The sequence below is a fragment of the Lacerta agilis genome, chromosome 1 (assembly GCF_009819535.1).
Source record: "Lacerta agilis isolate rLacAgi1 chromosome 1, rLacAgi1.pri, whole genome shotgun sequence".
NCBI lineage: Eukaryota > Metazoa > Chordata > Lepidosauria > Squamata > Lacertidae > Lacerta > Lacerta agilis.
This window is the reverse complement of record NC_046312.1, coordinates 58380877-58404964: the sequence shown is the minus strand read 5'-3', so window position 1 is coordinate 58404964 and position 24088 is coordinate 58380877. Positions and strand designations below refer to the sequence as shown.

At 40.0% G+C, this 24088-nt stretch overlaps 1 protein-coding gene across 5 annotated transcripts in view; it reads right to left on the bottom strand.

The window, feature by feature from the left end:
- Nucleotides 1-24088, bottom strand: part of NELL1 (neural EGFL like 1) — a 361894-nt gene that overhangs the window by 244453 nt on the left and 93353 nt on the right. For all 5 annotated transcript variants that reach the window (XM_033150888.1, XM_033150879.1, XM_033150869.1 and 2 more), the window contains exon 5: nucleotides 2165-2261. In XM_033150888.1, coding sequence (XP_033006779.1) covers nucleotides 2165-2261 — 97 coding nt within the window. The remainder of the gene's footprint in view (nucleotides 1-2164; nucleotides 2262-24088) is intronic.

Below are 24088 nucleotides of genomic sequence, written 5' to 3'. Positions count from 1 at the left end.
GTCTTCCCACCCAGTCCCTGGCCAGCAGGGGAGGAGCTGCTTCCATTAAAAATGGGAAATTTAAGGGAAATAAAAAATAAGGGAGAGCAGCGGGAAACTGCTTGAAATAAGGGAGAATCCCAGGGAAAACGGGATACTTGACAGCACTGGCCAGAATTCACTATTAGCCAGTGGGTCCAACAAGCCAAACAGTGCACATGTTTTCAGGAGCAGTAGTAGGAGAAAATAGGAGGGTGGTGAGAGAGGCTTCCTAATGTTTTGTTTTACATATTACCCTCTGTTCTTTGGTCCACTGCATGGGAGGGTAAAGGCTCCAGCAGAGTTCAGCCAGTATCACACTTTAGGAAAGCTTCCTGTAGCCACGGAAGGCTACAAGTCCCACCCCTATCCCAACAACACCTACTTATCTCTTATTTGTTAGCAGGGCAGGCGCGTCCATTAAGGCGAACTAGGCAATTGCCTAGGGCGCCAAAATGGAGGGGGCGCTGGCCAGACTTGGGCGGGGGGCGGGGCAGGGCGGGGCCGGCTAGCAGCAGCTTCTCCGCTACAGCAGAGAAACTGCTGCTTGCCTCTCCACCACCCCCACCTCCCGCTAAAGCAGGCTTTGGCGGGGGTGGGGGGCGGGCAGCGGGGGGCGCCAAAAGGTGGTCTGCCTAGGGCGCAAGAAGCCCTAGCACTGGTCCTGTTTGTTAGAAGAGTACATGTTAATGCCCTCCTAGCTCTGTTGGAAGCTGCGGAAATGGAAGCGGAAATTTAGAGACTAGGGGAGCAAAGAAAATGAGAATGTTTTTGAGTTTGTTACTTGTCTTTCTGTCATAGAGAAGATTTTGGCCAAAACTAGGTTAGCAACAGAATCAACACCATCTCCCGTGGAGCAGGCAGAACTGAGCAGTTCAAAAGAAGGCAGTGCTGGTCTAGGTGAGAAGACCAGCTAGGATGACCAATGCTGTGGGATATGGTAAATGTAAAGGGTCCAGTCACAGACGACTCTGGGGTTGTGGCGCTTATCTCGCTTTACTGGCCAAGGGAGCCAGCAGACAGCTTACAGGTCACGTGGCCAGCATGACTAAGCCGCTTCTGGCGAACCAGAGCAGCACAAGGTAATGCCGTTTACCTTTCCACCAGAGTGGTACTTATTTATCTACTTGAACTTTGACGTGCTTTCGAACTGCTAGGTTGGCAGGAGCCAGGACCGAGCAATGGGAGCTCATCCAATTGCGGGGATTCGAACCGCTGACCTTCTGATCGGCAAGCCCTAAGCTCTGTGGTTTAACCCACAGCACCACCCGCGTCCCGTGTTATAGGGTAGTAAACCCCAAAGTTTTGGATCCCATGTAGGGAACTAGACAGCACCATTCTGGACTTCACTCCCCAAAGTTTTGGATTGAATGTCAGTTCCAGTAGTTCACTGTCCATGAGCCAGCAGCAAGCATGTCTTTTCCCCTATGCCAGGTTCAGCTGGGTATGCCATGAGGCTATCCACCAGATGCACTAGAATAAACCTGATATGGGATATAATTCAGTTCCCTTGTTGACTCGTCCATTTGTGGAGACAGCCAAGCTGCTAAGAGATCATCTCCTAGCCAGGAAGGATTTTTTGGAGGGGGAAGGGCCATATGTTTACATATTTTGATTGTTTCAGGAGTTAAAGGCTAAAGACAAGGAAAAACTGAAGGAGAAGGAGAAGCAGAAGGTCAAGAAGTAGCAAGTGGGATGAAAGGTTATCAGGCCTCCCCACACATATGAGAATAGTAAGTAGTTCAGATACAGCTGTGTGAACTCAAGCCCAAACCCAATATATTGAAAGTAAGGCAGGGTGGTATATAACCTATACTGTACATCTTTTTATAACCACAATACACCTGATTACAGAGAGCATATGATGTATCATTATTGACTCCATGCTCTGATACAAAGATTCACATTTCTTATTCCCTTTAAGTTTATCCAAAACAAGTTACAAAGGAAAAGTTGCACAGAATGAGTGTAAATTGAATTCATGTGTTCATAAATTTTCACTCCATGTAGCTGATCCACATGCAGGTTGAACTATGAAATGGCAGTGTTGCTATGAAAACACCAATGACTGGATATTGTGAAAGGTAAAGGATGAATGTATCACCATATTGCTGTTAACTCATTTGGTTCCATTTTTCAGGCTTACCTTAAAGAAGCCATGTTTCCTGTTACGTTGTCCAAGCCACAGATTGCTTCCTGGAGTCAAATTTGTTTCCGGAGGGTCTATAACACGTTCATAAATCCTGTGAAGCAAAGCGCTACTATTAGCCAAATTCATTTTGGTTAGAATTTTAACAACGTTTAAAAATTAAAACTCACTGATAAACTACACACAGAAAGACTTATACAAGCTGCTATCCAAGGCTCAACATAACAACATATATCACATTTCTTACTTTTCAACAGAAAAAAGAGAGAAATAGAATTTTCAGATATAAACTAAAGCATCACCCCATGAGAATTACAGATACTGTACATGCAAGTATGCAGAGATAGCCCATAACCAATGCATTCATTTACAAGGAAACTGGGCCATAACAACTATTACAATATATTTAATAATAATAATATATTTTTTATTTATACCCTGCCCACCTTGCTGGGTTGCCCCAGCCACTCTGGGCGGCTTCCAACACATCATCCTCACCATCATCATCATCATCATCATAAAATCAAACATTCATAGTAACAATCAGATCCTATATAAAAGTTCATAGAATCATAGAGTTGGAAGAGACCATAAGGGATGTGGTGTAACTCCCACATCCCAGTTCAACCAAGGATGTAGAATCATAGAATCATAGAGTTGGAAGAGACCACAAGGGCCATCCAGTCCAACCCCCTGCCAAGCAGGAAACACCATCAAAGCATTCCTGACAGTTACAATAACTTTAAAATAAACAACCTATATCAAATAAAGCAATATTCAATAATCCTTTAGAATCCAATAGTAAACATTAAAGTAAAGATCAGCAAATAATACTGGTAATTATCAATTACAGTAAAGAATTACTAATTTATAATCAATAAAATGCATATATATTTAATAAATTCATAGCAATCGTAGAAAGCTATTCATCAAAGAGTGGTTGTTAGAGAAAGGACAATGATTGTCATACACAATACTGGACAAAGTATGTTTTTCTGAACATTTCAAAACACGAAGAGTAGGGAAGGGTGGTTATTATATGTGCAATAGGAGGAACTTCAATTATAGTGACTTGAATCTTTATTCTCGAACCATGGCTTCTGCTAGCATCATACAATATAATTTAGCCTTCCAAATGTACACAAGCATCCATAATCTGGCAATGCTTGTCTACCTGTCTTACATCTATTCAACATTCAGTTTTCTAATTTCATAAATCTGCACACAACTCCAAAGTTCAGCAGCCTTCTGAGGTGGAGCAATAGGCACAGATGTGTTTTTTCAATGGCTTATAAATTTAGCAGATAAACAGCAATCCACAGTGAACACAACTTTAATTCATAGTTTGGCAGCTTTGCAAGCTCCAGTTTGTAAATTGTCAGTCTCAGACATTAAAGAAAAAATGTCTTGTGTTTACAAACCAGGGGTTACCATACCATCTGAAAGATTATAAATCATGGGGGTGGGAAGCATGTGTGTATGCATTCAACAGTGTTTGGTTTAGTTTATGGTTGCCATTTTGTTGTTAATGGTCTTAATATTGTTTTATAGATGATGTTGTAGTACTTCATGAATTGTATCATTTGGCTTTTGTTGTAATTGTGCTGTTTAGCTTATTTTAAGTTGTTTTGTTAATAGTGTTTGTATAAATTGTAATTGTTTTGCTTATGTGTTGTTAATTATTCTATATGATTTATGTTGTATTTGTGATGTTCTATTACGTTATTGTTTGTAATCTGCTTTATCTCATTGCAGTTCCCTGTGGCTTCTTATAGTTGTTAAATAGCATGGGGACAACCCTGTAGGACACTACAAGACAATTGCCATGGTGCCAAACAACAGCATCCCATAACTACATTCTGGAAACCGTCATGGACATAGGAGCAGAACCACTGAAGTAGTAGTAGTAGTAGTAGTAATGTACCACCATTCATTCGAAGATCACAGATACCATGGTCAACAGTATTGAAAGGTACAAAGAGATCAAGCAGAATGAACAGAATCACTCCCCCCACCTTTCTCCCAATAAATGTCATCAACCAGGATAAACAAGGAAGTTTTATGCCGTGATGGGGTCTGAAACCAACCTGGATCCTCCAAGTGTGCCTCAAGTTTTACCATCACCACCCTCTCAAGCACCTTGCCCAAAAAGGAATAATTGCCTCTCAGCAATAGTTGTTTAATGCTTCTCAGTCCATGTAGGTCTTCTTAAGGAGGGGATGCCACATAATCTCATTCAAAATGGATGGTACTTCCCCCTCCTCCAGTGAAGCTAATCACTTCCTGGACCTACCCAGTCAACCCCCATGAGTAGCTCTAAGAAGTCAAGATGGGCAAGTGTCAAGAGGGTAGGTGGTTGGTGACACTTCTTCAAGCAGCTTCTCCACATCCTCAGGCCATAATCCAGTACCGACGGATCAGACAGTGCTCAGGACACCTCCCTTGAACTTGATCCAACTGTAGCAGATTCCAACTTTGTCCAAATCTGAGCAATATTGTCCTTGAAGTGCCCCACAGAATTGTTACAGGAGGTCAGCAAGAGTATTGAAGCAATGCTCTCAGATAACAAAAACCCATTTACCATTCAGTAAAGCTCTGCCAGACACCAGCATTTTTCACTGATAATGTGTACACGTATAAGTAATTGATGAAAGGCACTGCAACATATTTCTAAATTAACATGATACAGCCTCCAAAGCAAACTATGAGCCAACACAATCCATTTCAGTTTCATGAATTTATACTCAATCTAGCTTTCCAACTTGTTCAAGCCTGGCCTTACTAAATGTAATCACTGGGTTTGTGTTGTAGCTTGCTATTTGTCTGGAAACACAACATTTCAAGAAACATAAATTACCTATAATTTTTATGGAACCTTAAAAAGAAAATCAACACATAGCTGTGATAAGCCAAGTATACAGCAGTATAGTCCTCCAAACTGATATTGACCAGGGCAAATAAAAGTAGACATAGTAATGTATGGTATAATTTTTTAAAAATCATTTAAACTTTTGGCTTAGGAGCATTCAATGAACTCAAGAGAGTAATTCATATAGTTATGGGAAGTAACTGCTTACCAGCATTGTAATTACAATCAATTCTAATTCTTCAGAATACTGAGGCAAAAAAGCATATTCAAAGTTGGAATCATTAATACTTCAGTATTTTTTTCTCCTTTTGCTAGATAATACCCTTTCATACCGGTAGGTCCCCTTGAACTAATTTACCTCTTTGAGCAATAAAACAATTTTCCATTCTCCAAGCATATATTTTGGAGATCACTGACACTGTGGAAGTATTATTTATTATCTCTATCAGGTTTTAAAGAATAAACACCTCCACTCTTCAGCATCAAATTCCAAATTAAACCTCTACTCAAATGCTGTTTTAGGAAACTAGGGCTCTCATCTTCTATGCATTTACCTAGGGGTAAGTTCCTTTGAATTCAACAATTCATATATAGGATTACACTGTGAGTAAAACCTTTGGCATACTCATTAAGAAAGCAAATCACTGACTAACACACTCACATTAGAGATTTTTCTTTACCTATATGGTATTAGTAGAAAGTATGCAGCCTTTTAAAAACATTGGTCATTATTCAATGAGGAATTCCATCTTTTGTTAACCACTAACAGCCCCAAAGCTTAAAACAAAGGAATGTACCGCTAGTCACAACACTCCTTACAAGGGAGTATTGGATTTTTATTTATTTGACCGAGTAGGGATGTGAAGGGACTGCACAATATCTGTCTTCAATGACACAAAAGAATGATTTTTTCAAAGTAAAAGCACACAAATCGACATGTATTATACTGCAGCTCAATAGTACAATATAAGGAAGACAAATGAGATACAGGTCCAAATGGTTTGTTTCAGGCTTTGGGGGGAATTTAACAAAGAATTGCCCTTTATGGAAGAAGGTTGTAACCAGCCCTCCTTCCTAGCATATTTTGAGAATACTGCATTCATAAGATAGGGTATAAATGGCAAAGGACTCTCTTCATTTTTCTTAAATTGTCATCCTGGTCTAATTACACTTGTTAAGCTTCTATTTACCTTCTTCAGTTATGCATTCAGATTGTGCCTTTTCTCCATGTAAGTGGTTTTTAGGATGCTTGTATTTCCACCCCCACACCACACATTACTAGAGTGCATGTTCTGACATTAAAAAGTTCTGCCATTAATCCATTTTGACTAGTCAGTTTCTAGTCAGATATTTTGTTGATTATAACAGGGTTCCTGATTCAGTATGTTGACTTGATAATAATACAATAGCCTGCTGAAATCAACAGAATGTCTTCACACTCCATAAATGGGATATGTAGAAGTTACACAATAAAAAGTATGTACCCATGTGCATCAAAAAGTAATGTATGACTGAATAACCATCCATTTGTTGGTTGGTTGACAAAAGGTATGTGCCACTTTGTTGTCTCTATGTGATTTACAAGAAATATTACAATTATCAATAAAACCAGTTTAAAACAAAATAATTAAAATTAACAGTAAAAGGGATTAAAACACATCAACAGTATTTTTGATCTGGATTGGAGAGAGGGCATTTAAATGGTGCTTAGAGGGTCCTCCCCACTTATGCAATTTTCACTTATGCATGTGGGGTGCCAGAACGTAACCCCCATGTAAGTGGGGAGTTGCCTGTAATTATAGCAGCACTTTTCCCAGTCGTTACAGTCAAAGGTCTTCTTGCAGACAATCACATAGTTCAATCCCATATAAGGTCATACCTCAGGAAGAGATCTCATCTTTTGTGTTGAAGAGAACCCAAATTCAAACTCTATGATATCGTGTGTGTGTGTGTGTGTGTGTGTGTGTGTCCTTTTTTAGAAAAGGATAATGGGTCAACAAAGTTGGGGGAAATCTCTGCCTGGACCTGTCAGAGCTGGGAAAGATCTTTGCAGTGGTCTGTCTACTTCAATATAAAGCAGCTTCATAAGTAATATTTGTCCACACAAATTGATATACAGAAGTAGTCAGAACTGACCATGTGCACAAATTATTTGTAGATTTTAAAAACTGTCATATCATAATATAACTGATCTTTAAGTTTTACGTGCGCACACACAGAGACATTCAGTGTGTAAAAAAGAAAGAAAAGAAGTTCCAGAAGTTAACATTTCCAGAATCTCCCACTTACTTAACAGATTGACTTTTTATGCAAATATTACTTTGTGAGAGATTAAAACTCTGGTCCTGAAATAGCAGATTGCCTCACTCAAGTTGTTTGAGTTAGCAGTTAATGGCTGCAATCCTTATTTGCATAGAAACTCTTCCAAACTGTGAAGGTATATGCAGTATTTCTTCTGCCACATATATATATAATTAATGTAAGGTGGGGGTTCACAATGAGGTATATTTTTTCTATATTGTATGTTGTATTATTATTCCATATTATACATGAGCTGATTGTGGAACCTGGACTAAACAGCAAGAACACAGAGCTAGAGGTTTGACAAGTATCTCTCCTCATTTTCACTCCCATAGGCCGTTGTGCTCCACAGTTCTGAAAACACTGGTCACTTGTCTCAGATGGGAGAATCATCAAGATTATGGCACACACTTGTCGTGCATAGCAGATTATCTGCTCTGACAAGTTTAACAGCATTTATCAGTAAAAGATCCTGGCTTTTTATTTATCCACTTGTGGACAGGTCTAAAGGGAAAGGTAAAGGGACCCCTGACCATTAGGTCCAGTCGCGGACGACTCTGGGATTGTGGTGCTCATCTCGCTTTACTGGCTGAGGAAGCCGGCGTGCAGTTTCTGGGTCATGTGGCCAGCATGACTAAGCCGCTTCTGGCGAACCAGAGCAGCCCATGGAAATGCCGCTTACTTTCCCGCTGGAATGGTACTTATTTATCTACTTGCACTTTGACGTGCTTTCGAACTGCTAGGTTGGCAGGAGCAGAGACCAAGCAACGGGAGCTCACCCCGTCGTGGGGATTCGAACCGCCGACCTTTCTCGATCAGAAAGCCCTAGGCTCTGTGGTTTAACCCACAGCGCCACCCGCGTCCCTATGGACAAGTCTAGAAGTATAAATAACAACTAGAAAAATAAACAGATTACTACAGAGATTCATGCACCACAGAGATTCTTATAGAATTCCAGCTTCAATATAGTTATAATCCTAATAAAAAGTTTCTAATGAAAAACTTTCAAAACTACTGACCAGTCAGGTTAACATTGGTACCAGGAAAGGTCCTAGAACAGATAATTGAACAGTTGGTCAGTGAGCACTCAGAAAAGGATGATGTGATTATTAAAACTCAGCATGTTTTCTCAAAAATAAGTCATGGCAAACGAATCTCATTTCTTCTTTTGATGGTGTTGCAAGCCGGGTGGATCAGCTGAATGCTGTAGGTGAAGTGTATATTGATTTCAGTAAGACTTTTGACAAAGTCCGTCATGATATTCTTGCAGAGAAGCTGGTAAAATGTGATCTGGATGTGGCAATTGTTATGTGGGTTTGTAGTTGGCTGGCTGACCAAATCCAAAGAGTGCTGCAGGTCTGTGTCCTGGGCCCATTGTTGTTAAACATCTTTATAAACAACTTGAATGAAGGATTTGAGGGGATGCTCATCAAATTTGCAGGTGACACCAAACTGGGAGGGGTAGGTAATACCGCAGAAGACAGAATCAGGATTCAAAATGACCATGACAGATTTGAGCACTGGGCCAAAACTAACAAAATGAATTTCAATAGAGACAAATGTAAAGTTGGGCACTTAGGCAGGAATAACCAGCTGCACAAATATAAAAGGTTATATGATCATCTGTCATTCGTGCTTTAGTTGAGATTCCTGAATTGCAGGGGCTAAGACTAGATTACTCTCAGGGTCCCTTCCAACTCTACAATTCCATGATTCTACACTGCCTTGTTGCTACATAGTTTCCAGTAGCAGGCAAAACTTGAGAACAAAAATGATATGATATGAAGGCCTGTTTTTTCCCATAACCAGAATCTGAAAAACAAGATTTACTCCACACATCTTATTTTTCACCACTGCTTCTGCATCTTTGCTATGATGCTTCCATAAATTATTTCTAACCATCATGCATGACTGTTCCAGCCCTTATATAGATGAAATTTATTTATCAATAATAGAAACATACAACTAAAGAAAACACATACAGTCAACAAAGCAGGATTAATGTCCATAATATATATGGCAAGCAAAGCAGTTTGGACCATATTCCATCTACATATTCCAAGTACCTGTGCCAAATACGCAACAACTGTATTTGATTTGGCCAAGCCTCTAGAAACCTGTACCGGTGTGTACATTCATCACACCTCTACAGTCTGTACCAAGTTCTAATAATAAGTCATGTTTGCCTTTCCCCTGTAGCAAGCAGCCGTAATTTAATATTTACTTTTATTTATTTATCATATTACACAAAAGTTTCTGAGTTGCTTACAATTTAAAAAAAAACCCCACTTTGGTATTAAGGTGGTATATCAATGCAGCCTTCAAGGTTTAGGCAAGGTTTTGCTAAGCTCTGCTACCCAAAGCCCTTCTTAATTGGAGAGGTTAAGGCTCAGTCACAGAGTTCCTATGCATAAGAACTGTCCAATTCAAGCTAACCTCCCTAAAAGGTTTTGCTTTTTTTAAGGGAACTTTTGCTTGTCCTTAAATCATGGGCAAGCAAATTAATATAAAGCAGGAGGAGGCAGAGCAGATGGGAAAGTGACAGTAAACATCATGGATAGTGTAAGGTTCTCGGTTAGTTGCTCATGAGTAACCAGGCAAAACTCTGACTTTTCCTTTAGTAGTTTTATTGTGCATACTATGTACAGTGCAGAGCTAACAAGCTCATGTCTGTATCAAACGTCGGCAGAATCCGGGAATGGCCCCTTTCGGTTCTGACCCCAACAAAAGAGTTTTGGTATACGAAAACCGCACCTTCCATCCTTTCGTTTCACCCAACGCCTTTGGGGCGACGGAAATTGCATGTCTCCTTCATCGCCCCTTGGGCTAAGGGAGTGCAGGGTCTCTCCAGCATCCTCAGAGCCTCGACCCTCCATCCCCTGAAACCCATGCCCCTCCCCGCTGGAAGCCTCGCTGCTCCCTCCACTGCCAGAGGAGGTGCTGATGGTCAGGTGGGGCCGGGGCTCTCTGTAGCATCCCGAGAGCCCTTCCACCACCTTGCGCTGCGCTGGGGACAGTTCCCTGACAGATAGGATATTGTTTCCAGGTACAGTTAGTATACCTTTAGGAAGGAGGTGATCAGGGTACAACCTGAACTTGCACCATTATAAGCACCCATGCTCTGTTTCTAGATTCATTTATTGCAATGCTCTATGCATTTAAAACAAAATTACAAATATTTCAGAGCCCCTGTACTAAGACTACTATTAGCTTGCTGCTTCTTTCAACCACTTGTTTTATCTTGATTCCATATAAAATGTGTTAATACCAGGCATGATTGCTTTTTTAAATGGTGTTTACAGACTGTGTTGGTTTTTTAAAAAAGAAAAAAACCTCCCTTCAATTTTATTTTAGCTGAATTATTCATTCGGCTTCCTATCTCCTGAAAAAGAAGGCATCTAGTTGGTAAAAAGAAAAATCCTTTTTTTCACATGTCCAACTCTTGTCATACTGCAGGAGTTCCCAATCATCTAACAAGAAGAAAGTTATTTAGATAAACATTTCAGATCTTGAAGGAAGTGTTTTCTTATTGAATTTGGAGGGCACAATAGTGCCTGACAACTATTTAATCAAGAAGTTATTGTTTGGCTCAGAGGGATGAAAAATATTACCAGGCCTAAATTTTAAAATGTTGAAGCAAGTGCTTGTTCACATTTAAAGCTTTAAATAAACGAAAACCCGCAAATCTCAACTATAATGACATTTGCAATAGTAGCATATTTTTGGTAAAATGGTAAACACAGTTGGCTCTCTCTCTCACACACACACACAGAGAGAGAGAGAGGGAGGGAGGAGGGAGGGTTTAGCATAAGCTATTTTTATTTAAAAACCAAAATGTAAAGATTCTCAGTTCAACAACTGATCAGAGTTGAATAAGTGCTAAATAGTCCAGAATTGCTTTCTTTTTTAATTAAAAAAATGTTTTTTAAAGAATTACCTGTGGTTCTGGAACTTACATTCTTATACACAAGACTTTGTTTTTAAAGAAATATTTATGCTATAATGTATTTAAATTCAGCTGAAGTTGTGTTAGAACAAAGCAAATAGTATACGTGTTTCATCCATATAATGGCTATACTCCAATGACTCACTTAGTATGTTTGTCAAGCATGTATCTTTTGCCAAGACTCGGTGAGATAAAAGGCAAATGATGTGGTCCAGGGGAGACATAGGTTAGGTCCAAAAGAATACCCTATAATTCAACTGAATACCCTATAAATAGCCAGAGGCAGGCAAAGGTAGAGTTTTGGGGCATAGGGATAAAAATGAAAGGGACAAGAGACATGTGATATGGTGTCCTGAGACCACCCAGCCAAGGAAAGCAGATACTGTAGTTAATTCTTTATTGACTTACAGCAGCTCCTAAGGATACACATGTGCATACACACTTCTTGTGTCTAGGCAGTTATTCCCAGGTCCATGCCCTATAAAGCAGTTACCCCACCAGCTTATATACCCTACTCTAACAGGGTGTATAACCTGAGGCTTCTCCTACATGGAAGTTGTCACTGCTCTTCCCTCTTTAAGCCATTCTTGGCTAGGAGACAGCAGGGCAGGGAATTGCAGGATTTAGCTGATTCTCCCTTCACATGGGCAGCCTCTTCCTCTGCTTCTGATGCATCCTGTGACCACCCCTCAGGCCTTGACTAATTCAACCTGTCCTCCTTCTCCCTCCATGGCTCCTGCCTTGTGAGGGACACCAAATCCCAAAAATCACTGGTCTATTCTCCTGGATCAGCCCCTGACTGCCTTATCTCCACCACACACTTGGGAAAGCCCTGCCAGGTCCCTGACATGTGGTCCAAAATAGACAGGTAGTCAATTCTAGAGGCAATAGAGGTGAAGCAGACAGGGTTGAGTTTTACAGACATCAGAGCCTGGCTAGGACTGTTATTACATAAGACCAGAGTGCCCCTACTGGTTTTCCCTATTTCTCTGGGCTTATCAAGTCTCATGCTTACTAGACGAACTGCAGAGCAGCAAAGTTCAAGTCATCAGTTTCCTCTCTCTTCAAACTGTCCTAATGGCATAAAGAGTGACAAGCTTCCCTCCCACCCACCCCCAACCTAAGTTGGGGTGGGTGGGTGGAAGACCTGCATTTGCAGATATTTTGAACCATACATCACTCGCCTCTCTCTAAACTGTGGTGATAACTCAATGAGACAAAGTTCAGCAGAGTTTCAACCCTGGTTTATCTGAAGACACGAAAACAGCATATCGCACATAGCAAATTGAGCAGCACTTCCCAAAGAGACTAAAAGCTCTTCGCCACGGTAATCAGTATACTCCCTGAAGCTTGAAATTTGATTAACCATGAAATTTGTTTCATCGTAAAATTCACAAATTAGTGAAGAGCTCATGATACAACTTTTAATATGGATTTCCGTGAAACTGATATTTCTATCCTATTTGAAACTGTTTTTAATCCACCTAATTCTATGCAATATTTCAGCATCCTTCTCCATTTGTTATGGCAACTTAACAGAAACTTAACCTGTGCTTGTTTCTAGAAGTGTGATGAGGATAGAAATACTTCATATACTTTTTTACTGATTTTTAATTTCAAGTAACAAAACATACCCATATAAGGAATGCATACAGTAGTTTAGTGTTGCACACAAAAGAAAGAGAAATAGTGGCTGATGGTTGTAGTTTTAGATATTTCAAGAAAGGAATCAAAGGAATGTGTTTCTCCATAACGTTCCATGAGTCAATGAAGGGTGAAAACCATGTCTGATTGTCTTAACAAAGGCAATACAGTGGTACCTTGGTAGTTTAATGGCTTGGCTCCCAAACAAATCGGCTCCTGAATGCTGCAAACCCGGAAGTGAGTGTTCCGGTTTGCGAACATTTTTTGGAAGCCGAACATCCGACGTAGCTTCCGCTTGAGTGCAGGAAGCTCCTGCAGCCAATAAGAAGCCACGTCTTGCGTTTTCGAACCATTTCAGAAGTCAAATGGACTCCCGGAGCAGATTAAATTTGAGGACCAAGGTACTACTGTAAAGAATATCATGTTGTATAAAAGGTGTTAGTCTTTCCTCTCTCAGATCGATATTCCTTTTGTGAAATGGTTAATTTTTCCATAAGCACCATGTCCCATACTTGCAAAATCCAGGCTTCAAAAAGATTTGCATTTAAAGTTTTTTGCAATCCCAAATCTAGCGGCAGTTAATAAATGGAGAATGTTTTGTGTTCTTAATGTGAGGAGTTAAATAAGATAGTAAGGCTAATCTTGGGTCTAGTCCCTATCATTTGATTGTTTGAACATCTTTGTCCCAAAAGGGAATAATTTCTTGGCAAAACCACCACTAGAGAGCCAGGTAAATTGCATTCCCATCAGCGATGTTTTGATGTAATTCGTTGTTGTTGTTGTTAATATTATTATTATTATTATTATTATTATTATTATTATTATTATTATTTGTATACCTGCAAGTCTCTTTTTCCCCCAATTTTATTAATTTTATCATAACACAAAAAGAACACTACACAAAAATCACATACATTAAAAACAACATAACCCACTACCACACCAAAATGCTTATTTAAACCTAACTATTCTTCTATATAACTGTGAGTTGACTTCCTCACATCCTCTCCGGCTGCTTTCCCTGTAAATCATCTTTAGTAATTTCCTTACCTTTTTCTATTCTTATATTAAAACTCTAATCATCTTATCTTAATTTTAATAGCATTACCATTACTTCCTCTATTACTAAACCTTATCTATCTTCTATATCTGTAGCCTATTTCCACCTATCTGTTTTAAACAGTAATTTTAGCATATTTCTTCAAATGTACTTTAAATTTAATCCAATCTTTCTCCACCGCGTCATCCCTCTGGTCTTGGAGTTTCCCGGTCAGTTCCGCGAGCTCCATATAGTCTATCATTTTCATCTGCCATTCTTCAATTGTTGGTATTTCTTCTGTCTTCCAGTTCTTTGCAAGTAGAATTCTTGCTGCTGTTGTGGTGTACATAAAGACTGTTCTATCTTCCCTGGGAATCTCATGGTTTACAATGCCCAGTAAAAAGGCTTCTGGTTTTTTACTAAATGTGTTTTTCAACACTTTTTTCAATTCATTATAAATCTTCTCCCAGAAGTCTTTTACTTTCGGGCACGTCCACCACATATGAAAGAATGTCCCTTCTATTTGTTTACATTTCCAGCATTTGTTACATTGTCCATGATACATTTTTGCCAAATTAACCGGAGTTAGATACCATCTATACATCATCTTCATAACATTTTCTCTCAGGCTATTACATGCTGAAAATTTTATACATCCTTTGCCCAATCAATCATTGTATACCCGCAGGTCTCAGGGCAGTTACAACATAAAATCACAATACAAAAACACAAAATACATATATAGTTGGGATACATTTCCCCTTCCCAGTGGTCATTCAAAATGCTGGAGTCCTTATATTTGGGCTTGTTTAGAAAGTGTATAATCTGGTGTATCTCTAACCAGTCACGTGTTATATCTCCCACTATAATATTCATTTCTGGAGCTGCAAGGGGCTTTTGATTAGTGTAGAAGTGTCTTGAGTTTATATATTATCCCATTGTCTCCCACCTAGCAAATGAGCCTGATTTGGCTGCAAAAGGAAGAGTGTTGAGTTATTGGGACTAAAGGGGAATCAAAAGGTCAAAGTTTCAGTCTCCATTCCTTCTATATGGTCAAATCTGATTTTAGAAAGGGGTTAATGAGGTCTTCTAGTGTCTTGTACATTTTATAATAAGGGGGTGGACGCATAAAGTATTGACCACTATCATCCTCCACTTTTAACCATGGGGCCTGGTCTAAGCCTTGTAAAACCAAAAGGATATTGTGTAAGTTAGCTGAGTCTTTATACCATTTTAGGTTAGGTGTTGCTATACCTCCTTTTTTCTTGACCCTATAAAGGGTTTTATGAGGTAACCAAGGTCTCTTGCAGAGATTCTGGTAGATGTTTATTGTTGAATTTTCTATTATGAGGTTTTCCAGTCTCCTGAACTTCTGAAATAAGTCATTTTTAATGAAGAAGGAGCTAAAGCGAATGATAATGGGAACTGGACTCTTTTTTTTTTTTTTTTGGACAGAGTGTATCCTTTCAATGGGGCCTTCTTGACATCTGGAAGTATTTCCTTTATCTAGGACACAAATGCCTCACATAAACTGGTGTTTCCAAAGCCCTCTGGAGCCCCTTGAAGGCACAGATTCTGACAGCGCCCCTGATCCTGTACATTCTTGAGCTGCAGTTAAATGTCAGGTTGAAATCTCTCTCTCTCTCTCTCTCTCTCTCTCTCTCTCTCCCTCTCTCATCATAGTTCTGTTGCAGTTACGTATTTTTTATACTGTAAGCTGCCTTGAGCATGGTTTGAACTGTTAAAAGGCATGCAAATAAAATTAATATGTAGCTGTGGGAAAGTCCATCCCCATGGTGCCATTCTTGCTTGAAGACCTGTCTGCCACCTAGGAAGAGGTGCCTCATGAAGGTTACAGACTGCCTTACCCCAGGACCACTGGAGAATTAAGATAATTTTAGAAGTAACAAACAAGACCCTCAGAATTATCTTCTACTTTTCAAGATGGAGGCTTAAGAACTGCATCCAACTAAAATCCATGCAAGATGAGTGTCCTATTATTCATATATGAGACATATTCGCAAATTGTGAATATAGATTTAAATCGAGGCCCTCATTAGACAGAAAGATTCAGCCACTGCCTGAAGCAGACATATCACTTTAAAGCTGTTATTGATCATGATGAAACTAAACCACCCATATCCCCCTCTGGTATTGGACTATATGACCTCCTGTGTCAATGAATCCTAACCCCAGGCTATATATAATTTCAAACATCTCTCCCTCCTGCCCTCCCTCAATCAGTTCTAATTTGTAGACTGCAATCCTTAACAACTTACCAGGGTGTCCTATTGAACTATATGGGTTTGAGTTTTTGAGTGGACGTGTAAAAGGACTGCACTGTTAAGACAGTGAAATGCATCCCGAAGTCTATTGGCATTTTTCTCAAATCATATTTTGTGTTTATTGTTTCTCTGTTTCTGGGACATCATAGAAACACAAAGGGGAATGTGTAACAGGAATTTTCTTGAAGGAAATAATCATTTTAGTGCTTTGCTATCAGTTTGCTAAAACCTCAGCATCAACCATTAAAAAAGCATCCTGTGTTTTGAGAATTCATTACCACTTTAGTTTAACATCTAAATTTATGCTGTTAGAGTGTAAAAGCCAAATACATAATATTTGAGGGTGGGATAATGCATCTACTTCCACACTTTAGTAAGTGACTGAATTACTCGTGTGAGCCTTGCTAGGTTTGATTCAAAATTATTCTCTGTCATTATGCATCCTTTCTCCCTCTGCCACATTAGCAGCATACAAATAAGATGAATACAAAACGTCACAAGTAAAGCATAATCCAATATTATCTCTGTTCTGTCGAAGGCACAAACCTGTCCATCAGTATCTTTTCTGCTCCACGTTGAAGAGCTTTGTGACATCCTGCATCTTAAACTACAACCATCAGGTCTCTATCAAGAGGGAACTACAGTACAGGCACTGTCTGTCAGCACTGAACAATAAAAGCTGCCTTACACCAAATCTGACCAATGGTCCATCTAGCACAGTATTGTATACATTGACAGGAAGTGGCTTTCCAGGCTCTAAGACAGCTGTCTTTCCCAGCTGTACCTGGAAAGGCGGAGGATAGAACCTGTGATCTTGTGCATGCAAAGCATGTGCTCTACAACTGAGCTGCTGAGCATCCAGTAAGCAAAGCACAAGTCCCCCTCTAATAAATTGGATTAAATGTCAGAGCGGAACCATGGGAGCCTCACTCGGAATCACAGAATTGTAGAGTTGGAAAGGGCCACAAGGGTCATCTTGTCCAACCCCCTGCAATGCAGGAATCATTTGCCCAATGTGGGGCTTGAACTCATGACCCTGATATTAAGTGTCCAGTCCAGAATCTCAGTCTGTATGAGTAGGACAGAATGCAGGAAACTAGAAAGAAGGCTCCCATATCATGAACATAAGGTCCTAGCACCATTCTACACAATTACATTACTGAGGTGTGCATATTAGATTTCTGGAATTCAAGAAAAGGCTTTCCCCCCATGTTTAAAATCCCCTACATGTAGTGAACAGCTTCAGCATAGCCTCCCACCACCCCCTATTCCGCCATCCTGCATTACACATTTCCAATATACTAGGAGGTTTTTTTTAAGTGAGGGTTAGGGTTAGGATGCTACATTTCAGACTATCAAGTATTAATTAATTAATTAATTAAATTTCTATACTGCCCTTCATCTGAGGATCACAGGGTGGTTTACAGTACAAAAACACGAAAATAACATAACAACAAAGACAGCAATAACACATACACCCAAAGTAGATATGCATTGGATGTCAAATGTTTATCGTTATTTACCATCTGAGGGAGTACCCTGCAACGAAGCACAAGCTTTAGAAAGCTTAGCAAGGAGAAATCTACAACAGCCATACATTTGGCAGTTTGCTCAAATGTATCAAATTCATTGTGCTTGCTCATCCCGAAATCTATCATCTTAACTGCTTAGAACAATTCATTCCATTACACAATGCTGCAAATGTATCACACAGGGAGCCAACAATCACCACGACAATAGAGGCAACCATTATAATATCCCAGTCTTGTAAATCAGTTGACTGCAATATACAACTCTCCATTCACACACAGAATGCCTGTGACAAAACAAGGAATCTAGTCACACACAGCATGTAAGCCATATCCTTGCCTTCTTTCAACCACTGAGCTTCATAATCAAGCTACATCAAGGCATGACCTTTTTTGTTTACTGCATCACTGTTATTCTGGAGAAATACAACGGTTACAAAATATATTAACAAACAATGGCAGTAATTTCACATAGTCAAGGGCCTGACCTAAATAGCATTAATCCAAGCAGCCCCCAAATGGCCATACTACTGTAAGTCTTAAGTACCACTTCTTTCCTTCCGGTGTGGTTAGGTGCTAAGTATTTATAAAACTGCAATGTCCAAGTATCTACAGTATCTTTGCAAGCAAGGAGGATGGGGAAAGCTTGGCCACAGCCTTCTGACCACATTCGCAATGCCCTTGTGACATCCTAGTGGCCCTTTCTGGTGTCATGGGCAATAGCTGCCTCTGGCCAGGGGCCTCAAAAGATGAAAGAGGGTCCTCTGAATATACGTATCAATGATGACTGAGAGATTCCACATATAGCCAGGGCTAATATAGACACTTTGGGTGTTTCAAAGCAGGTGAACAATACTATGAAACAACAAGAGACTTCTTAATGGATTTGAATTACGTTTTTCTGTAAGTTATATATTTTCAATTTCCTATATACTGTATATTTTTCCCTTTTAAACACTATTTTACAGTTCCAGTAACTGATCTCAATTTGATATACAGTATTAGGTTCCAAAGCACCAAGCAGACGTTTAACTTACATATATAAACGTGAACATCTATACTGTATAACTTTCTAATCTAAAATTTTGTGGAAGCATTACTAGTGTGTTCAAGTCCCAAAGAATTTGTCACACGTTTCTTGGAGAATTTTATTTTATGGAATGTAAGATTATCTGCATTTAGCTGAACATTTCCCCTTCCTGTTACTCTTCAGACATCAACTGGGCATTTGCTAATGCCAATAATATCATTACTTCTGGTTTTTAATCAAGAACACTTATTGATGTTGGTCATCTTTGAGTTACACCTGAAATTATTTAACTATTCCCTCAGGCTTTTGAATTGCCATTGGGAAGAGCAATTTTAGGACATAGATAGAAAAACAGATGTTAAAGTGACTAACATATGGACAAATGCATTACGCTGGATACTTTTTACTGAACCCCACTCCTTTGCTAGTCACATCTCACTACTGCATACGGTAGTTAAATTATAACAACATGTTCAAGAAGCCTCATGTTTTTAGCCTAGAATGCCACTAATCTTTCAAGTAGCTTCTCTTTGCATATTTAAGCATTCAAATTACAATTTTATACCACATTTGAATGCCTGAGGTCAATGACTAATCAGCATTCAGGTGTCGAAAGTGATACTACGAACCACTATACTGCATATGGAACAGTTTGGAAAGCATAAATATGGATTGGGGGCATTTGGTTGGCCAGTTTCTATCCACTGTGACTTTTGTATTATTGCTGTTTTGTAATTAAGCTGTGACTTCACTAATTGTATTATTTTATTGTTGATTTTATATTATATTTTACGGTATTCTTTGCACGCTGCCCTGAAAGCTTTGGTTGACAGGTGGCCTGAAGTACAGGGTGATTCATAATGAAGTATATGGTTTCCATTTATAGTAAATGGAAATTGTATACTTCATTATTAATCACCCTGTATATATTATCAAGATTGAAGGGCAGTCTAACAATATAAGTAAACCACGATCCCAGGTTTAGCTTTAACAATAAGCCAAAACTGCATACTTTGTTGACAGTTGTTCACATCTAGAGAGGAGCAACTGGGCAGCATACACTAGCACACTGCTCAATGCCAACAAGGTACAGTATCTACAGTGGCTTATTATTAATTGTGAACAAGGCCAATGTGGCATACAACATGCTAACGGTTCAAAACAAGTGAAAAAAGAGTCACATTCATATTCAGTAGCAAATTCCACCTCTTCTCCTGCAATGACAGCTCAAGGCAAAACCTAAAAGAGGTCACCTATTTTGCATTAGCGCGCAAATGTTGTCCGCGACTGGACCTAACGGTCAGGGATACCTTTACCTTTATTTTGCATTAGCACCACTCACGTTCAAAAGACAACCAACTTATCTTGCTAAATGTAACACTGCCATAGATAAGAATGGTTGTAGCTCCTCCTTAACAACCCTTGTAAACTGAGGGAGACTACAAACTTCAACAGGTATTTTTTCCCCTCAAACTCCAGGATTTTCTTCACCTGAACTGAATGAGCAATTAAAAGGGAAAGCAGTGAACACCACTAAAGGATGCAAAACCTGCAAGTCTACCAACTAAAACAGCATTACTTTCTCCTGTGACTTAATTTGCTCAAAGAAGCTCAGGAAACCACTGCCTTTCATTAAACATTCAGAACTCATCTCCAAGCCTAAGATGCTACTAAGCCATCGTAAAATGGCAAAATTGATATGTGAAATCTGCCTTCCCTAATACTGGATTCCACATGTACTTTCAAGTGCAGCCTTCCACCCACTGAAGATTAGGAAAGCTCAGATACTTTGGCAGCTCTTGACAGTACTCCTGGTTGCCATGCCCTTTGTAAGACACTGCTAATCACTTTCACAGCATTAAGAAATTGACTGAAGTGTCAGCAGAAGACTTGGGTGGAAAAAATTAAGAAAATGTTCAGTTCTCTTTTGTATACAAAAGTTTAGGTAATAAGTTATTTTTTTAAAAGCAGTATATTAGCAGAATGTGCTATTTAACTGGCTCAGGGTGGCAACTGATATAATTATCATGATTAGTGAAGAAGAAGAGTTTGGATTTGATATCCCGCTTTTCACTACCCGAAGGAGTCTCAAAGCGGCTAACATTCTCCTTTCCCTTCCTCCCCCACAACAAACACTCTGTGAGATGAGTGAGGCTGGGAGACTTCAAAGAAGTGTGACTAGCCCAAGGTCACCCAGCAGCTGCATGTGGAGGAGTGGAGACCCGAACCCGGTTCCCCAGATAACTAGTCTACCGCTCTTAACCACTACACCACACTGGCTTAGTGTAGGTACCTTTGCTGCTTCAGGTCTTTCTGAATCACTTAGGCAGCTGACCACTTTGCTATTTGAACTTGCTTCACTTTGACTTCAAAGTACCGGTATGTTTCATTCTCTGTCCCCTAAACTTAGAAACTGGGTCAAAGCAGCCAAACTCCTCGACTGACCTGCCCTTGGCCTGAAATATGGTTGCACAAGTGTATCAACTACAGATTGCCTGTGACATTATTAGTCAAACCACACACATACACTCCACAACTTTCATGCTGCTTTGCTTTGCTTACAATTTAAGTGTTGGTTGAAGAAGAAGAAGAAGAAGAAGAAGAAGAAGAAGAAGAAGAAGAAGAAGAAGAGGAGGAGGAGGAGGAGGAGGAGGAGGAGTTTGCATTTGATATCCTGCTTTATCACTACCCTAAGGAGTCTCAAAGCGGCTAACCATCTCATTTCCCTTCGTCCCCCACAACAAACACTCTGTGAAGTGAGTGAGGCTGAGAGACTTCAAAGAAGTGTGACTAGCCCAAGGTCACCCAGCAGCTGCATGTGGAGGAGTGGAGACACGAACCCGGTTCCCCAGATTACGAGTCTACCGCTCTTAACCACTACACCACATTGGCTACACCACAATGAAAGCGGAACACCACTCAAACATTTGTACATAATATATCAAAGTTGTCTTCAGAACTAGTATTGCAGAAGATGATTAAGTAGAAGGGAATCAAGCCTGAAAATATCATTCAGTAAGGACCTCTATTTCTTTAATCTGAATCATTTGTTCTGCATTGGACCCGACATCCAGTGCTTTTAATCTGGTAAACATCCTGAAAGAATCCCCTTAGCCTAAGCTATTAGCAAATTACAATAATCTATTTGGCATTTGGGACGCGGGTGGCGCTGTGGTCTAAACCACAGAGCCTAGGGTTTTCCGATCAGAAGGTCGGCGGTTCGAATCCCCGTGACAGAGTGGGCTCCCATTGCTTGGTCCCTGCTCCTGCCAACCTAGGAGTTTGAAAACACATCAAAGTGCAAGTAGATAAATAGGTACCGCTCCAGTGGGAAGGTAAACGGCGTTTCCGTGTGCTCCTCTGGCTCACCAGAAGCGGGTTAGTCATGCTGGCCACATGACCCGAAAGCTGTACGTCAGCTCCCTTGGCCAATAAAGCGAGATGAGCGCCATAACCCCAGAGTCGTCTGCAACTGGACCTAACAGTCAGGGGTCCCTTTACCTTTATTTGGCATTTACCAACAGCCGTATTGTGGTTATAACTTTAAAAGCCCAATTGGCCCATGAGCTAGTCAGCACAGAATAAGCTATTTGAAATTATTTTATTGAACTTTCTTATTGGAGGGGTATAATCTTGAGCAAATAAAAAAAAATGCAGAAATCCTTTCTTTCATGCGGAACAAAGGCACTGAAAAAACTACTGGACATAAGCATGTCAAAGAGGCTAACACAACTGAGCTATCAATCAGCATTAGGAAAGAAGCAGTTCAGTTAATTATAGTCAAGACTCTAAGGAGGAAGGATCAAGTTCATTATCTTTTTTTCAGTGCCTCACATACAGCTCTTCAAGAAGTGTTTACAAGATGTCAGGATTTATCTGAACCTGCCTTGCAGGTGTTTGCTACTGCATCTAGAAACACGAAGAGAATTAAACTGGGACGCTGGCGGGACCTCTGCTTCAAAAGCTGTAGTAGTAGTGTGGCACCAGAGGGCAACCACCCTTCCTTCACTCCATGGAACTACCAAGTGTTATCAAGGGAGACAGCTTAGAAGTAAAGGAAGTGCTAAGTACATGGTTCTAGCATGAACAAGTGTTATGAGGCACCCATGTACATATATGAACTATCAACTAGAGCAGGGGTGCACAACCTGCGGCCCTCCAGGTGTTTCTGGACTACAACTCCCATCAGCCCCAGCCAGCATAGCCAGTGATCAGGGATGATGGGAGGTGTAGTCCAACAACATCTGGAGGGCTGCAGGTTGTGCACCCCTAACTAGAGCATGCTCTAATAGGTGTTTAGTACCTGCCAGAAATTTCACTCTCCAGTCTAGAAAGCAGACTGACAGTTCTAGGCTGGAGCCAAGAGCAATCCACAAACAAGTCAAAACCTGGAAGGTGTATTATTCTGCTCAGTGTCACTGATGCTAGAAGGCTGAGCTACAAGCATTTCCCCCCTTCCCCCGCACACCCCCAAAAAATGGCTTGTAGGGGGGTTTGGGAAATCCCCTTGAAGAGCATGTGTGGGAGAAAAGGGATTGTTCCATCTGGCAAGCCTAAATGCTTGTCCTGATGGGAGGATTGCCTTAGTGTGATATTGAACTCCTCCCAATATGTTAAGGTCGAATTCCTCCCAATATGTTAAGGTTGAAATCCTCTACCCACTTACTTGTGAGCAAGCTCCATTGAAATCAATGGGACTTACTTTAAAGTAGAAACATAAAGACTGAACTGTAATTTAATTATCTACATTAATTCCTCGTGCTTTCTATGATAGAAGAAAGAGTGAGTGGATATAATTTTAAATAATTCTAGGAAGGACTGTGGAAATTGCTTTCCAAATTCACTCAACAGAAGGCCATGCTAACTGTGGCTTTCTTCACTCTTTAAAAGGTAAAGGTACCCCTGACAATTAAGTCCAGTCACAGAAGACTCTAGGGTTGCGGTGCTCATCTCGCTACAGTATTTCCAAGTCATGTGGCCAGCATGATCTTATTGTGAATCAAATTCTGTGACGTTTAACTTGAGAACAACTCAAAATTTAGCAGGCATCAACAATGAATCCCCCCCCCCCCCATATTTTGCTTCAAACTGTTCTATTTAACCAGACTTTCCCTCAATTGTATCATTGGTATTTGAATTTATTAATCAGGTGTTTTATTTGAACTTTTTGATTTTTTGTTGTCCACCACTTTTTATGATAAACAGTATACAAATGTATACAAATAAACAAACAGCTCCTTGTAAACCAACATGTACACATTTTAGGGCAAGAAAAGCA